Source organism: Haliaeetus albicilla, chromosome 9, assembly GCF_947461875.1.
Source record: "Haliaeetus albicilla chromosome 9, bHalAlb1.1, whole genome shotgun sequence".
Classification (NCBI taxonomy): domain Eukaryota; kingdom Metazoa; phylum Chordata; class Aves; order Accipitriformes; family Accipitridae; genus Haliaeetus; species Haliaeetus albicilla.
Genome location: NC_091491.1, coordinates 30,407,178 through 30,423,775, shown reverse-complemented (window position 1 = coordinate 30,423,775; position 16,598 = coordinate 30,407,178). Strand labels below are relative to the sequence as shown.

Genomic DNA, 16,598 nt, shown 5'->3' with positions numbered 1-16,598 from the left:
TTATTCATTTTGCTTTTCACCTCTCACGGGAGCTATAACCATGGCCTGAGCAGCAAAAACTTGCCGGGCACCACAGACAGGGCAGTGCCTGTTTTTGTAACAGCAACTGTTATCACCTCTACGATTTGCTGCTCCTGCCTGCAGGCCCTGGGTGCCAAAAGAGGTCAGAGACTGACGTTTATATGTGTGGGCAAAGGGCATCTGCCAGTATCGCCCTGTTTCAGTAGCACCATGGGAGCGAGGGTGTGTGGGTCACTGTTGACCCCCAAACTACAAGGAGAGAAAGTGCCAGACAGGGAGGGACTTGCAAAGCCCCACTAATGCTCTAGTTGCTGCAAGTGGGCTCGGTGCTGAGCATACGTCACCCCATCGCCCTCTTCCTTGCCTTTCCCTAGCTGTGAATTCGTTACCTCTGAAGTGTGTCTCCAGCATCTGCAGCCTGGTGCTTGCGAGACTCGTCCCCACACCCATACCGAGGCTGCTGCAGCATCGCAGGGGTTCTCATCCCATAACAGGCTTGGCAGCAGTAAGTAAGGCTTTGGATTAAAGGAGTTTGTAGTCTCGGCTTTGAGCACGTGTAAAATGAGATGCGTGTGGAGCCTTAACACTTAGGGAGAGCCCGGCTGCTAGAAGGAAACGGCAACATCTCCTCGCCCTGGCACTGCTGGACAGGCACAACCACCCACAGCCCCCTATAGCTGCCACCTCCTCTGCACACCCCACCTACTCCCTCCCCACACTCCTCTTCCCATCACTGAAATCCCTGCCACCCTCTCACATAGCACATGCCTCATGGTTTCCATCTGACAGCAAGGATTTCAGTAGCATTTCTTGCTCCGTTTCCTATTTTAAAGCAAGCAGCCATCCCTCCTTCCCTTTATCTTCTAACTCTCCCCTAATAAATATGATCATTTCATCCTGCGAGACCTGAAAACCCATTTCCAAAATTCCCCTGGCAACTAATACAGTAAAACAAGCCCATAAATATAAATAATTATGATAAAAAGGCATAAAATGCCAGACTTGGGTCAAACATACTCGCACAGCGACACTAGCAACAAATAACTACACAGTGTTTGAATGTAGATGGAAGAAGCTGAATACAGAGTAGTTAGTTTGTTGCCCATAACTGTCAGACTCCTAATTCGGACAGGCCATATTTTATTGATAGCAGAGCAAACACAGTCATAATCCATCCCTACCTTTCCTCCTTTGTGAAAAATACCATCCATCCCCAGGGAAGCAGGGATGGAAAAACCAGTGGTGTGAACGTGAGGTGAAAGTATAAGACAGAAAGCACAGTCCCAGGCTGCGTTTCCCACGTGTTTCTCGCACATCATATGCTAAGTTCAATTTTCCAAAAGCTTTGTTTTATTTTTAAAGGTAACATCTTTATTATTATTATTATTATATTTATTAGTTGTTATTATTATTATTATTATGCAGAGATGAGATTTTTTTCCCCCTTTGATCACAGAGCAAACAGTTTGCTTTTGAAAATGTTAATGGAGTCCTGATTTAAAACATTTTTTCTTCACTTTTTTTGTTGTTTTTGTTTTTTAAAACGTTGCAACAGGCAGGATCTGGGATCCCATTTCCTCGTCCTACACAAAGAAAGATTCTGGAGTTCGGACTCCTAGCCACTACCAGTAGGTCCTGCCTTGCTCAGTTGTCGTCGTCTCAGTGTGGTTTCGCCAGGTGGGGTGGGTAGGTGGGTGGGAGGGGAGGAGTTGGAAGAAGGGAGGGTATTTGTCAGCTATGTCGAGTCTTGGTTAACAACTTTGCCTCCATTCATGGTTGGTGTCCCTGAACTTTTTCTTGAGCGTCCTTGTTTTTCTCCAATTTCATGCAGCGATGGCTCTCTGTACATGCACACTGCAAACAGAAAAGAAACCCATTAACAACCCTGAAGTCACAGACATTAGTGACCACAATGAATGCTTTCTTTGTACATGAGGCTGAAATTCCAGCCCCAATACAAACACACACTTACAGAAACCTCGGTGACCCAGCAGGAGATCCTGTTACCAGGCAGGATCTGGTACCTGCCCTTGCTGCCAGTCGGATGCTACTGTCTCTGGAGTCTTCCAAAGGCACAGATAGAAACGGGATTTCTCACAGAGAAGTCCTTCTAGGTTTTCTGTGCTTTACTGTTTTTTCATGTTATATTCATACATATAAAATAAACATTCCAGTTCACAGCACCGTGTATTGTCCCGAGATGCTGATTATCATCTAATAACAGGTCCAAGAATTACCCGGTCCCCAGCCCTTAACCTCCAAGAAGAAACCCTTAGAGATTCTTGAATCAAAACTACACTTGCATCTGAGCCATCCAAGCCTTCTGGGTGTTAAGCTCTGGATCTGGAAGTGGTGACTCAAGCCCGTTTGGCTCCTTCGACCAAAAGCCGCAGTCTGCTCTCAGCACTTCTTATTTTTTCCCCTGTAAATCAGGACAGCCGGCCAAGGCCAAGGCCGTGAGCAGACACATGGGGATGAGTTCAGTGACAGCGAGCCAGGAGCCATCCCAGCTCTGTGCCGTCACCTGGCAGCACCTGAGAGCAGGGTGGATGGAGAGCACCTTCTCTCCACACCCTGGCTAAGCAATGTACGTCCTACAAAAATGTACTTGCTGGAGCCTAGACAGGCTGAGAAGGCAACGTCTGCCCGAGGCATGGCACATCCCCATGTCCTGTGCAGCATAAAGCATTTATCCAACTCACCATGTGGACTAAGTCCTCATGGCTGTTCTCGTCCCATGTGAGGTGTGCCAGAGCAGCGGCACACGCTGAGCAGCTCAGTGTCTCACGCCAAAGGGAGCATCTCCGATGAGCTCATCGCAAATGTGGTGGGGTGTAGATGTAATTGAAATAGTGAGGCATCTCAAGGGCAGGCACCTTGGAGTTGAGAACCTGAGGTAGGTCCAGACTGCAAATGTCATGCCCGGATCTTTGCAAAAATTAGGACAGAAAAAAATGATTGTGCACTGCTTCATTTTGTACAGCTGTCATGTCACACACAGTGGCACAGAGCTCAAATGCAGGGGATAGAGCCCATTAGGTTTTGGTTCCGAGCAATCAACAAGAACAAAATTTCAAAAATTACCTGAAGAAGTGAAAAAAATACTCCATGTGTAAAAAGGCAATGTAAGCGCTTGTATTTATAACCTCCCCTTATTTGCAAATAAATCCTGGCAATTAGAGGCAGACTGCAAATGACATTATTACTCTGCATTTTACTCCTAGCTAGATAAACAGTTATAGCAGTGTGTAACAATACAGGACAGAGATAAAGTGCGGTCAACTGTGTATTAATAGGAGGGATATTGCATTGAATATATGTGCAGTGAAAAAATACTACTTTTCCCACAGAGCATTTTTCATGCAAGGCTTTCAAAGCAGTTTAAACACACACACTAGCTGGGTTTCCCAGTGTGGCTGCAAGGCAGGTACCACTCTACAAACTGTTACTGCTACTGGAGCTGTTTTTTGATGAAAATGAGAAAAAAGAGAAAATGAATGACTTTTGTCCCATGGGTCTGGGCCAGGATGAGCAATGCCAGGACTGCCCGTCAGCTGCCCAGACTACCGATGCTGTCTGCATGCTGCAAGGAAAGCGTGTAGCACAGTGGCAACAGAAGGAAAAGGGCTCTCGCATCCCCTTTCTGCTGCTGAGCTGCCCCTCATACCTTGGTGTCACTCAACAGCCTGGTGATGGCAAATTTGCCTGTTGTGGCAAAGCACCTAATAAAATCTTAAAGAACAGTATGCAAAGGTTAACAAATGAGGAAAACCTGTACCCTTGTGATTTCTTAGCCTGAGCTGCAGAGCCTTTTGATGACACTGAGGATGCACATCACTTCTGTGACCGACCTTATTCTCTGATGAGATGTTTGCCCAGCAGAGTTGGGTGTTTGTGCCAGCGTTGCCCCAGTGCCCCTGATGTTCCATATACAAAGCTCTGTCTCAAGTGCAGTGTTGTCTTCACCCTGACCTCTCTGGTTCCCAAGCTGGCAGGACCTCCATGAGCTCTTCCCGCAGGCAGCTGCATGTACTAAGGTCATCTCACTCACATCCATCCCCAACACCCCTTCAGGCTGGGCCAGATGCTTCACCACAAGGGCTGAGCCTGAGCAAAGCCCGCAGCAGCAGCACCATGGCAGGTTGCCTTTCCTCAGCTCCCTGCCTCTCACCTTGGCCTTTGGGCAAAACCACTGAGCTGCTAAGAAGGCCCACAGAGTAATGAATATAAATTAGGCTACAGAAGTAAACAACATTTGCAGCTAAAAATTAAGGAAACCCTGTACCTAGCTGGCAAACAGGGCAGGAATTATAAGTTTATCTTCCAGTCTAGTGCATGATACAAGTACTGACATGGGGCATGGCTGGAGTCTGCTCACATTGTGCTTTTCAGACAGAGCTGTCAAAGCCTCTGTACCAGACGGGCTGTGCCAACAGACCACGCCAGAAAATCTGCAGCAGCATAGGACAAGTGTATTTTCAGTATTTAGATACACCTACAGTATCAGTGTACGCAGCATTTATATGGCATCAGGCACAAGATAGTGCCTGGGTATTCTCCTACACAAGAGGCTTGCGCACGTGTGCTAAGCGATGGCCATCGCTCAGCGGCAGCTGCAAACCCGTGTGCACTGCGACACGCAGGTGTGTGCGCACACACGGCTGCGTATGCACACAGCCGCACGCGCGCGGGCTTTTCAGGACAGTGTGACATGTTGTGCAACACAGGCTCTTGGACTGCAGTTTGTTACTCCTTGTACTGAGGAAGCTTGAGTGTGACTCACACGCGGAGATGTTAGTCATGGACCGGGGAGAGGGGGGGATGTTTGCAAATGGACTGTCGCGAGTTCCCAGATCTTCCCAGCTTTAAAGTACATCTTTGTGGGTCACGACTAGCAGCACTCCCTGACAGGGCTGTTTGGGGTCCCTGTGTGTGTGTGTGAAAACACACCGCCCCTGTCACCTGCATTAAGGTAAACTAGCAGCAGCGTGACAGTCGGCACGCCCAGGCGCTCGGGAGGTCTGCTGGTGCACGCAGCACAAGGCAGCTTTGGAAGGATGAGCAACTTGCCTAGAACAAGAGTCCCCTCCCTGCTTTGCCTTGCTTCTCCCACCCACCCACACCCACACACCAAGCCAAATACAGCCCTTAATGTCTGGAAACCAAGCTAATGCTTTGGAGCTTCAATCAGATAATCAGCTCCTATGTCCCAGATTCTAATCAACACATCCATATTCATGCTTTAATTGGAAAGCGCCGTTAGCCTGATCTGCTGAAGAGCCACAGGCGTAAATAGAAGGGGGTGAGCGGCAGTGGAGCTGTGCCCATGTCTGGTTCTTGTGGCTTTCGATTCCCTGCTTCCCAGCTACGCAGCAGTGCCTGCCATTCCCACGCACAAGGAAACAATTCTGCACGAAGAACCAACTCGCAAATTAGGCAGGGAAAAGACCGGGGGTACAAGCAAGGGGGAAGGGGGGGGCGGGGAGCATCGTTCCCGAAGGCGACGGCACGGAGGGGGCTGCCTGTCGCCCAGGAACAGCTCAATCTCTCGCCTATGCGCCGGCACAGGATCCCAGCCTCATTTCTGCTTCCCAGGCGTGGCACTGGCACACCACCCAAACGGTGAAACCAAAATCACCCCGGGCCGCTTCCCTGGGCCTCAGGGACCGCCTGAGTTTGGGAAACACACACCATTTTGTGACCTGACCCTCGTATTTTTCACTCGGCGTGGCTGCAAGTTGAGGAGCTTCAGGGGATGCAACAAACTCCATTTTCCTTCCTCTAGAATACGGGGAAAAGCTTATTAAAGGACCTTAGATATATCCCTCCACCCAGCTTCACTCCTGGCTTTCCCTGCTCCAGACCCTAGCGAGTTCAGAGGAACCCAATTTTTCCCAAGTTGCCGTTTAGCAGGTAGGCAGGTCGCTAGCCCTGCGGGATGGCCGCGTGCCCCCATGGCAGCCTGGACCGGTGTCTGGGCAGGGCTGGGCACGCAGCCTCTGGCAGGCAGCCCGGAGATGGGCTCTTTCCCTTGACGGATGCCACAGCTCTGGGTGTCGGTATCTGCAGTAGCGGCTGCATTAGCTAATGCTTCGATGGAGAGAATTAATTGTCTGAGCAGCAGCTAGGGGCAGGAGGGAGCAAGTGATTATGCACCCTTGTTTTCTGCCTCTAATTACTGTGTTCTAAACCCAGTCCCAGCTGATGCATTTCAGAGGCATTTGATCTCGCCGTCTATCTGGCGGCTAAATGGGCAGGATGCTGCCAGATGGAATCACAATTTTTTTCAGGTAAGAAACGCAGCACAGGATGACAAAAAGCCGAGAAAAAGCATGGTTAAAATACGTTGCATTTGCCAACTAATAAGATGATTAGGAGTGTGACAGATGAACAAGTGAGTTAGTGTGGGACAGAAAACATACCATAGCGTGCCCACTTGAAAGACAGACCCAAAAGAGGAGCTGTCTTAATAAAGACTGATAAAGAGTATGGGGTTTTGTTGTTTTTTCTTAAAGAACACTTTTTAGGATCTTTTGTGGATTAAGGTGACACCTTTGAAGCATTTTCACTAGGCCTACCACATCTTCCTACTCAACAGTGTCTTGTACTTCTTCGCAACATCTGAGGACTCTGCTTTTAACACAACTGGGATGTCGCATCCCTGGGAATATACACTGGGAAAGATCTAGCTGCTGTTCCTTGCACACGGATATTCATCAGCAGTAATAAATGGATCAGACCAGTCATTAACAGGTCACCTTCATATCTGAGACTTGTTCACATCACGAGGACTGAGGCACCATGTGTTTGGAGTTAGGGGCACCTCTGCTGACTCAGTTGCAGGGATAGTTGTCTTCTGCTTTCTGTGGCCAGATTTGCCACCCCACATGCATTCTGGCCTGGGCCAGGTGAGAGATGAAATGTAGCTCTTTGGGAGAGCAATCTGGAACTGATGTCTTCAAGGAGAAGGAAAAACAAGTAACAGAGCACATCCACAATGAGCATCTGATAAAATTTTCACTTAAGTGACTGGAAAAGTCTCCCATTGTTTGAGATGGGTCGGGATATTTAAAAGAACAAGAGGCACTGTGGACGGCAGTGTTTGTCCAGCACTAATCACTACAGACACTTAAAGAGACTGAAATTCCTTTAAAAGACTGCTTGGTGTCTAAGTGACAATTATACTCAAGCTAATTTCTTGTGCAGTCCGGTTCAATCTATATGTCTGCACTTTAAGGGCTCATTTAGCGCGAATGATCAGAGATCAGAAATAAAAATATCAAAAGAAATGTGTTGCGTATGTGTGTTTTTAACCAAAACTGGCACCACACAGTACATTAACGGCTGCCTGCCAGGCTGTTTGCCTTGGCTTTGCCTGTGCACAGATGGGAGAGAAACTTAATGTTTCCCCTGTTATTACTTAGTAAGTTTTTTGTGCTTTCATATTGATCAAGCTTAATGCTATTTCCAAAACCAAACAAATCCTACCTACACTAAACCAAAAAACTCCTCCTACCAACCAAAACCCAAAACTTTCCCAGTTGGTATCTAGTGATTTTCGCACAGAACACCTCCAGCATCCTGACAATCTACAGGAATCAAAACATTCTGTGGGATTAGCACAGCATAAAGCTGTAGCTGCTAAAAGCCATAGGTAACACACATACGTACATACACAGATACCACTGTATATATATGCACATGTATGCATATGTAGTCCTTAGAAATTATCTGGGAGGATGTTTAATATTTATTTATTTATTAGTTTACTGCCCATTTGCAACTTCGAGGACTTCTGAATTCAGAAAGCAGTATGAAGCAACGAGAGTTAAATGAGCTCCGGGAACAATCTGAGCTTTTTTCTGTTTCCTTTCCCCGTGACCGCTCTCTTCACTAAGCTGCTGCATAATTTTTCTGCACATGGCAAACAACTGGGAAGTTTCATCTCAGAAGTAATTGCCATTGAAGTGGTGGGTGAAGTGATTCCTAGCAATGTATGTAACACCTCTGCTTCCCGAGGGACCAGATTTCTCCTTGCATACATTACTGCGTCAGCCATCATGTGGCAGGGCTAACGCTGGTGGTGGTACTGGAGCAAAAGGAAACCTGGGTGCATTACTGCAGACAGAAGCTGCAAAGAACTGGCCCGAATAAGCGGCAAAGCCCACACGCTGGGGCGTGCCACAGCATTTAGCAGAAGGGACATGCAAATATAGCAGGGGAGTGCTTTGACTACTTCTTAAGAGTGATGACAAAGAGAAAGAAGCTGTTAAAACAGGGTAGGAATTGCCCCTTTTCTGAAACATCTCCGCTTGCAAGCTCTGCTCGCAGAGACTTGGACGGATGCAGCACAGAGAAGTCACGTGGAGCTGAGCGTGTTTTACTCCAGCCCTCCCCACGAGCCTCTGCTACCTACAATGAATCTTAGGCTTGGGAACAGAGTCCTCCGTCTGGAGTCACAGTCCCAGACAGCTGAATGCTTTGGGAAGCTGACACGTGCCTCAGCCTGGGAGACTGCCAGCTCTTTGATGCAGCAGCGCTCACAGAGGCTGACTGCAAAGCATGTGGAGGAGGGAAGGGGTGGAGGAGCCCTTAATTTGGCTGCCAGCTTCCAAAGCGCTCACTCGCTCGGGAGGTTATGTGACAGCTGTGATTGAAGCAAGTGTGGGAGGATGCAACTGCAGGAAAGGGAAGCTCTCGGGCTGGGCTGGGTTTTTCAAAATGAAAGCCAGAGCTGCATTTGCTGCACTGAGAACTCTGCTGTGGGTCAGGCACCTCTATTAAGGCAAGGCTTTCCACGAGGAGAGCCACAGGAATGGCCTAGTTTAATGTATGCAGAAGACAACTATTGAGCCATTCAGATGACGCCACGCACGGTACATCAAAAAAGAAGCCTGGATTCAAAGCAACGCACTGATCAGTGCCAACACCCAGCCAGGCAGCAAAGAAATACCAGAAGGAGCTGGAAACCCAGCTGTGAAAGCTAGCGCTTGCGAAAGATTCTCCTCCCAGCCAAGGCAGGAGAGGAAGAGACAGAAGAGAAGCTGGTGACAGACCCCATGCCTGAGGCAGGCCCTGTTCCTTAGCAAAACTCAATGAGGGCGTAGGGCACCAATCCCACTAATGCCTCAGATAAACAAGAAAAGGCTCCCAACTGCAGAAAAGCTGTTGAAAACAAGCACAGGAGAAGAGGCTCCAGGCTGTTCTCTGCTCTTCCAACACCTCCATCTCCTGTGCAAAGGCCACAGATACTCTGGGAATGCCGAGTTGAATGTCTCTCCTCGTCCTTCACTTCAGTGGTTCAATAGACGATTTCAGTCTGCCTTCCTGAACTGGCCTTTCCCTCACACACGCATGCTCGTCTGCCTCTGTGCCTTAGCTGGGAAGCTGTTAAAACAGCTACTAGTGCATGGATTTAGCTGCGTCCTCCACCACCTGTGAGTGGTACCCGTCAGGAAAGCATCAGTTCATTCCCTCTCTCCACGTGTCCAGCCCTGACCCCACAGCCAACATGGGGGTAGAGAGGGGGCACAGAGCCAGGCAGCCAAGGCCAGCCCCAGGCTGCTGTGTCCCTGAGGTGGCCACTGGCAGGTCTGAGATTGGTCAGAAAGGCATACCTAGTTTGGGGATCAAATAGTAGTGCTTTTTCCAAGCAACAGAAAAAAAGAGGTCTCCTTGTTTCCAGAACCAAGTTAGCACCTGTTAAGTACTGCTCATCACACTACATCTCTCCATTTATCAGAGGCCAGCGCACAAAAAGCAAAATGCCCTGGGCACGAGCCTGTGGCACACTTCGGTAGTGTACAGTCAGCAGCAGAAGGGCGAAACTTCAATTCCATGACTTTCACTGAAGCTTCATGCTGTGATGAAAACATATGGCGTGACAGCATCTCATCTAACTTTGGACATCTATGATAAGGTTTCTCTACCCCCCAGTGACTAACTAAGATGTCTTTACATATGAGAAAAAACAGATTTAAGTCATCTTAGGGTAGACATATAAAGTACATCCACAGCTGTGCTGGTAGGACCCATTTATCTTCTGTTACTATAAACAGAGTGTCAAAGTCTAAATTCAGGTGAGATAAATCCTATCTCTACTGACTCTACATGGGACTGGAAACCCACTGAATGATGTCGGGAAAATTCTCACAGAGAACCCAATGTTACGGTCACTGCTGGATCAGATTCCTTTTGAACTGCTGGCTGCTCAAGGGCTGCTTTCCTTTCCCAGTAACTTCTCACGTTGCTGGGCTTTTAAATTCATCCTCTAGCACCCCAAAACTGAGAAACCCCTTTGGGACGATGTGCAAAGTTTATTATATGGGAAGGAAAGCAGATGAAATGCTAACAGTGCAGCCCAGCACCTTTCTGAGATGCCACAAATATTGTCCTGGCTTTCTGGTCTTGCAGCCCAACACCCCCATCCGGGAAGCCCCAGATCTGAAATTGCAAAGTCCCCCTCCCCATACCCCACCGATGGAGGGAGTGGGCAGATTCCATACCTTCAATGGGTTTGGGTACAAAATGTGATGAGGGTTTGGTTTTTTTCACTCGGTTTCCCTTCATAATTTGACCTTCTTTATTGAGTCCCAGGAACCACGCTCGTCCGGATTCTTGCTGCCGATACAGCGTGGAAGAATAAATAACGTAGTAGTTTTCAAAGACGGATTCCTTAAATTTGCACTCTGGTGTGAAAACATCCTGCAGTGAGAGAGAGAGAGAGAAGAAAAAGCAATGGAAGGAATTAATCACTGATCTCCTAAATTAGGCATCACTGAGTGATACACGATGGTCACGCATTGCAGTTAGTTTAACAATAGAAAACAACAGGCTTCAGCAATACCAGCTCCCAGCAATAACACACATCTAGAAAACTCCCCACTGAAAGGGAAGGCTTTCCTTCCCTGGCAGAGCTGTGGTTTGCAAAACAGCCTACAGTGAACAGACATAGAAAATGTGCAGGAAAAGTCAGGAATTTGCCAGGATTTAGAGTGAAATACGAAGCAAAATAAAAAAAGAGAGCTGAGAAGCAAAGACAGCCTTGCTGCTCATCTGCTGCTCCCAATGCCTTCCCCTGGCTTTGCTCTTACCTTCCCTGTGATGGGCAAGCAATGTGCAATGGTTGTTGTCTAAAATATTGAGGCTTCTTCAAATTCTTATGGGCAAAAGGCAGTTTATCAGGGGCATTTAAGTAGATTCAGAGAAATGGGAGTACAAAAGCAAGCAAACAATTTATTTGTTTCCAAAAGCGATGGGAGGAAATGCTGGCCCAAAGCCTGGAAATCTCTTTCAATAAAGAGAAAGAATTTTAAGTATTTCTGATACAAGTATTTCTTCAGATACTGAGAACTGGTCCCACATCTACCCAGGAACAGAGGACACATGGGTCTGTCCAAGACATCCCCTGAGCCTGTGCCGGCTGTGGGGGTGGCTGTGCCTTTGCCGCCTGCACTGGCTTTGCATCAAGTCTCAAAGAAGAAACTACACTCAGCTATGGACCAAAACTTGTCATGTCTCAGTAACTTTTCAAGATTTTAGCAACAGGGAAATATTAAACCTCTTTTAAAAGAGCTGGCTAGCCAGGGGACTCTGTGGCAGTGGGCTCCCAAACCCTCACTGAGTCAGATGTGGCTGTTGGTGGGTTATTTTTCTTCCCAGACTTTGGTTTTGAGCAGAAAATTCATCCTGGCCAAAGAAATTTTCCCACTGGGTTCCTTAAAACTATGACATTCTTGCTAAAAAAGCTCAAGCCACAATGAATATGCATTTTCTGAAGAACTGTTTTAACAAAATCCCTTCTTGTAGGACCCAGACAAGGTATCTCAGAGCCCCGTGAGTGAAGGCAGGTGCTGCTACAGGCAAGCAATGCTCTCGCCCAAGCCCTCGCCACTCAGAAGTCTTTAGGAGCTTCTTCAACCTCGCTAATGGAAAACGCATGACCAACATCTGAGCAAAGCATCTGGAGTAATGCCACATATTTGCTGCAGACCTCATTTAAGAGTGAACATTTTGAACATTCAGCAACACTCAGGTATATGTTCCCAAGCGCTCTGGGGATTATATAAAGTGTTGCTGGTCTGACAATAAATCCAGCGTGCAACAGACCTACGGAGCCAGGCAGGCTTGAAGCCGCAGAAGATAAAGCACAGCAGAAAGCACGGAGCTGTACTGCACACGTGAATTTTGCATCAATCAATAGCACCACGCAGATAAAACCACCGTCAGCCCAACAGGTCATTTTGCCCTATCTGAGGGAGTCTTCCTTGCTGGAGAAATAAATATTTTAAGAAGAGAGTGAAACAAGTTAAAGAGAGATCTAGATGACTTAGAGCACTATAAAACAGTGTTTGAAGTAGCTTCCCAAAAGATCAGTGTTTAAGTGCTCCTTAAATCTGCTCTTTATCTCCAGGCTTTGTCTTGCCTTGGAAGATGCAGCTCACCCAGGAGCCGGGCAGTTTGCAGCAGCTGCCTGCGACCAGCTGGCTTGGGGGCTTTCCCTGGCATCAGCCCCAGCCAGGCAGCAAGCCCCGCAATGGAGAGCATCTCTAAAACCAAACTGGACAGCTCAATCCGCCTTCCTATGCCTTCGTTACCCCAGTAAAAACTTATCAAGAAAATTCCCTTTAGGGGGACTGAAAAGTTGATAGGCTGTGAAGGATAGCTACCATCTTGACCAAAACCTGGAGTTTACTGTGTATGAGATATCTGGATTTTCAACGCCTGTTTTAATATCAGCGTGGAACAAAGAGTATTTTTTATTTTTAGTGAAGAAGAAATACAAAAGCTAACGCGTTTTGAAAATGTTGTTTCAGAAAAAAAATTCTAGATTTTATTTAAAAGTTATTGAAAATAAAGTTTTCAGATAAATATCTATTTTAAAATTAACGCAGTATACTATTTTGCAACATGCAGCCGTAGTTCATAAAAACAGATGCCATATTGTATATCCACTTGTACCAATAAAGTAGCAAAATTATTATATTCTTTTAAAGCAAATGTATTTAAAGACATCAACCTAATGAAAATAAAGACAAAATAGTGATGTCCTTTAAATGTTTAAGCTCCCTCACAAGCAAACAAAACCGTCCCATTGTTTTCGTGAGTTGGCTGGTTGATTCCTCATCCCCCACAATTCAGTCGAAATAGCACTTCAGGACACTAACCATGGCAACACCACGAAGAAACATCCCAGCTCTGTCCATTCGACGGTTTAGAAAACCCACAGATTTGACAGTTAAGTTCTAGTTAAATAATGCCATTTTTATTCATTATTATCATCCTTCTTATGCATATCACCTCAGCAGCAGCAGCTAGTGTTGCACTGTGCCATGTAGGGACAAACAGACTGGGACACAATTCATCCTACCACCAAACTGACAAGCCGCAGGGTCTTCGCAGGTTTGAGCACCAGAAATCTTTGGTGCGGGGAAAAACCAGTTGACCAGAAAGGAGATGGGGCAGATGAGCAGGACACAGGCCTCTCTCCCAAGCACCACCTGGGGATATCTGGAGTGTCCTCTAAATCTATTTAACATGCAAACCCTTAGGTTTTCTTCACTGATATCTTATTAGTGGCCAACATCAAGCCTTCAGCTACTTTGTGTCACTTAGTTTCTGCATGTGCCTTTTCCTGATGGCTTTGGGGATACCAATAACAAAAGGCTATTGGGATATTAATGGCAGAACCTCTCTACAAGCTTTACTGTCAAAATTAATTGTGGCAATTATGTTGAATCAGATGGGAACTGCCGTTTCAGTTGTCTTGGGCTGAGAAGAGCTGGGAAGAAAGAGGAAAGTGCAGGTGAGCATAACAGGCTTCACATTAATAAAGCAGTTAGTAGCAGCCACTGAGATAACTGAAGGTATTTTTGGAAAATCACTGATCTATTGGCCAGACTTCTGGGACATGCAAGCTTTTTTTGTTTGTTTGTTTGTTTGTTTTGTTTTTAAAGATGAATTCAGTGTTGATGAAATGTGCTAGATGGGCAGACCTGGAGTCCAATACTTTCTCTTCATCCCACAGATACAAAATGGGTAAAACCAGTGAAGGGATCCTCAGGCTGTCCCCCCCCATGCTTCTGACAGGACATAAGGACATCCTCCTCCAGAGGTAACGGTATGGTAAGCCCTGGGGTCAGGAGCACCAATTCCCACTCTCACTTGGTGCAGGGACCTTTTGAAACAGGCTTATAACGAACCCCACTCAATTATTTTCCCAACTCTCTCCTTGACAGAAATAGCATGACCAGGTACAAGACAGTGAGAGGACAGATGGCTTCATCTTTTAATCACCAGCCTTTTTTCAGTCTTTAAACAAAGAAATAAATCATGACTCTATTCTCTGCACAAACTCCATAGAGCTCTTGGTCCCCTGTCAGCGCTGTCATGAACTCAGCTCACTCAGAAAACCCACTCAGTTCTCCTCATTAAAGAGTATGCTTGTGATTTGGAGAAAAAAAAGGAAATTTGACTGGTTTTATCTTCATGTGAAATATGTGTCTTTGACTAAATTATTTTTGCATACAAAGTAAATAAATACATTTATTTGTTTACTATTTGGAGATTTAGAGCCTGCAGTATTTTGTTAAATGTCTATAGACATTACTGAAAGCAGTTTGAAAAAACAGATCTTTTTTTAATTGTTGAACTAAAAACCTGCATGAAATATTTGCAAAAGAAATGTTAGTAATTTGCATGCAAAATGATTAGCATCTGCCTGCAACTTGTTTTCTGCTTCTCAATCCAATCCCTTGAACAAAAGGCAATTCCAGTAAGAAGAGTAATTAGATTTGCTTTGAAAAACAAACATAGGTCTGGTTTGTGCTAACTCTAGTTTTATTGGAAATTGCACAGTCTAGAAAAAAATAAAATGATAGCTAGCTATCACACAGAAAATTAGGAAGACCGCGTTCAATGACACTTGGAATCAAAGGGAGCTGAATGGATGCAACTGCCATCTGGGGGGATTCAGTCTGTCAGACCTGCTCAGAGAGGTATATAAGGTACCACGGATTGCCCCAAAAGCTATTTCTGGTCTAGGAAAACAAGATGTTTCATTTATCCTTGATCCTAGTAGCATCTTCTGCCCTCTCTAGATGGAAATGTGGATGGGACTTCCAGGCACAAGCCAACCTCTGTACCACTTGGGCCAGTCTGATCCTTCAGAGAGGTGTTGGCAACGTCTGGCCCCATCTGCCCCACCCCAGCACAAGCTGGGGGTGATTTGTGAGAGGACAGATTTTTTTTTTTCCAATCTACCTCAGCTTTCACCTGCCTTGGTCAGGTAAACCTAACCCAGCCTCTTGGCCTTGAACATACTAAGTTTGACTGGACTCTCCTTTGCCCTTCTGTAAAGCTGGAGAAGCTGCACAGACATCAGTGGAGCAGCACGGCTGTCAAACCTGTGGATGTGAGGCTGCAGGGTATTCAGGGAATGCGCTGCCACCCTTGGACGTCTCAGCTCCTTCAAAAAATGCCGATCCAATGGTGTCACAGTCATAGTGCTGCCAGGGCAGGGGACAGTCCTGATTCTGCTCTGAGCAAGAGAGAGCAGTGCCAGCCCCTGCCTGTATCAGGCTGGAAGCATCACTGCCACTGGCACCCTAAGCATCCTCAGCCGGGAGGTGCAAAGAAAAGGTCCCCCATAAGAAACAGCATGGTGCTCCTGGGTTCTGATGATGAAAGTGAGCAATTTGCTCCCTTGTTTGTTTAGTCCAAGCTCTGACCGGCACAGAAGCCCCTGATGTCCCCAGAACATGGCAGAAATAGCGACAGGTTTCCATGTGCAATGCTGAGGGACAGCCAGGAAGCCAGCAGAAGATTGTCACTAGCTGTTGTATTCAAACCCAGCTGCTCACTCAGCATCCCCCCAGACTGGGCCACTTGTTTGTATTGCTTGCCATTTCCCTACAAACATTCTCAAAATTGCCAGATAAATAAAGATCTCTCTTTTTTTTTTTTTCTCTCAAGATCTCCTTTTATTATAGCCCAAAGGAGAACAGCAAATATACACATCCACATGCAAACCTAATGACTTAATAAATTTAGTCACTGAAACTAGCAGCAATAAAAGAAAAAGCCCATTCTACAAGTAGTTTGTGCCACACTTTAGGAAAGGGATGTTAATTATGAGTGTTGAAATATCTAACTAACACACTCCCAGAGTAACAGTTTTCCTTTGTTTACAGCACTTACGGGTTTCTCTTTTATGTTCTGCACAATTACTGAGCCAGATCTTCAGATGGGATAAAAGCACTAAACTGCACCAAAGTCTATGGCACGGCAAGGCTTCCCTCTCAGAGAATCTGGCTCAGGATACTTACCGATGTTAGCGTTAATACTTAGAGCTCATCAAGTCATTTAAAACATATTAAGTAGGAATCATAAATATCAACACAGCTATCAGCAGTGGCATTTCATTGTGGTTACAGAGACAGACCATGGAACAACTGGATCGTGTTCACTATGTCTGTGTAAGTGCTGCTCCATCACAGGGGAAAGTATGGCATTGCAGAAGAGCATCTGCTTTATGGTGCTTTTTACCCAGTAAAGCCCTTTCTACATTCCAGCCCACC

General features: G+C 46.3%; 1 protein-coding gene across 3 annotated transcripts in view; it reads right to left on the bottom strand.

Annotated features, from left to right (window-relative positions):
• Positions 1–1,144: 1,144 nt before the first annotated feature.
• FGF12 (fibroblast growth factor 12) overlaps positions 1,145–16,598 on the bottom strand; it is a 236,736-nt gene continuing 221,282 nt past the window's right edge. For all 3 annotated transcript variants that reach the window (XM_069792395.1, XM_069792394.1, XM_069792393.1), the window contains 2 exons: positions 10,527–10,725; positions 1,145–1,875 (listed from right to left, as the gene is read on the bottom strand). In XM_069792395.1, coding sequence (XP_069648496.1) covers positions 1,757–1,875; positions 10,527–10,725 — 318 coding nt within the window. In that variant the 3' untranslated portion in view covers positions 1,145–1,756. The remainder of the gene's footprint in view (positions 1,876–10,526; positions 10,726–16,598) is intronic.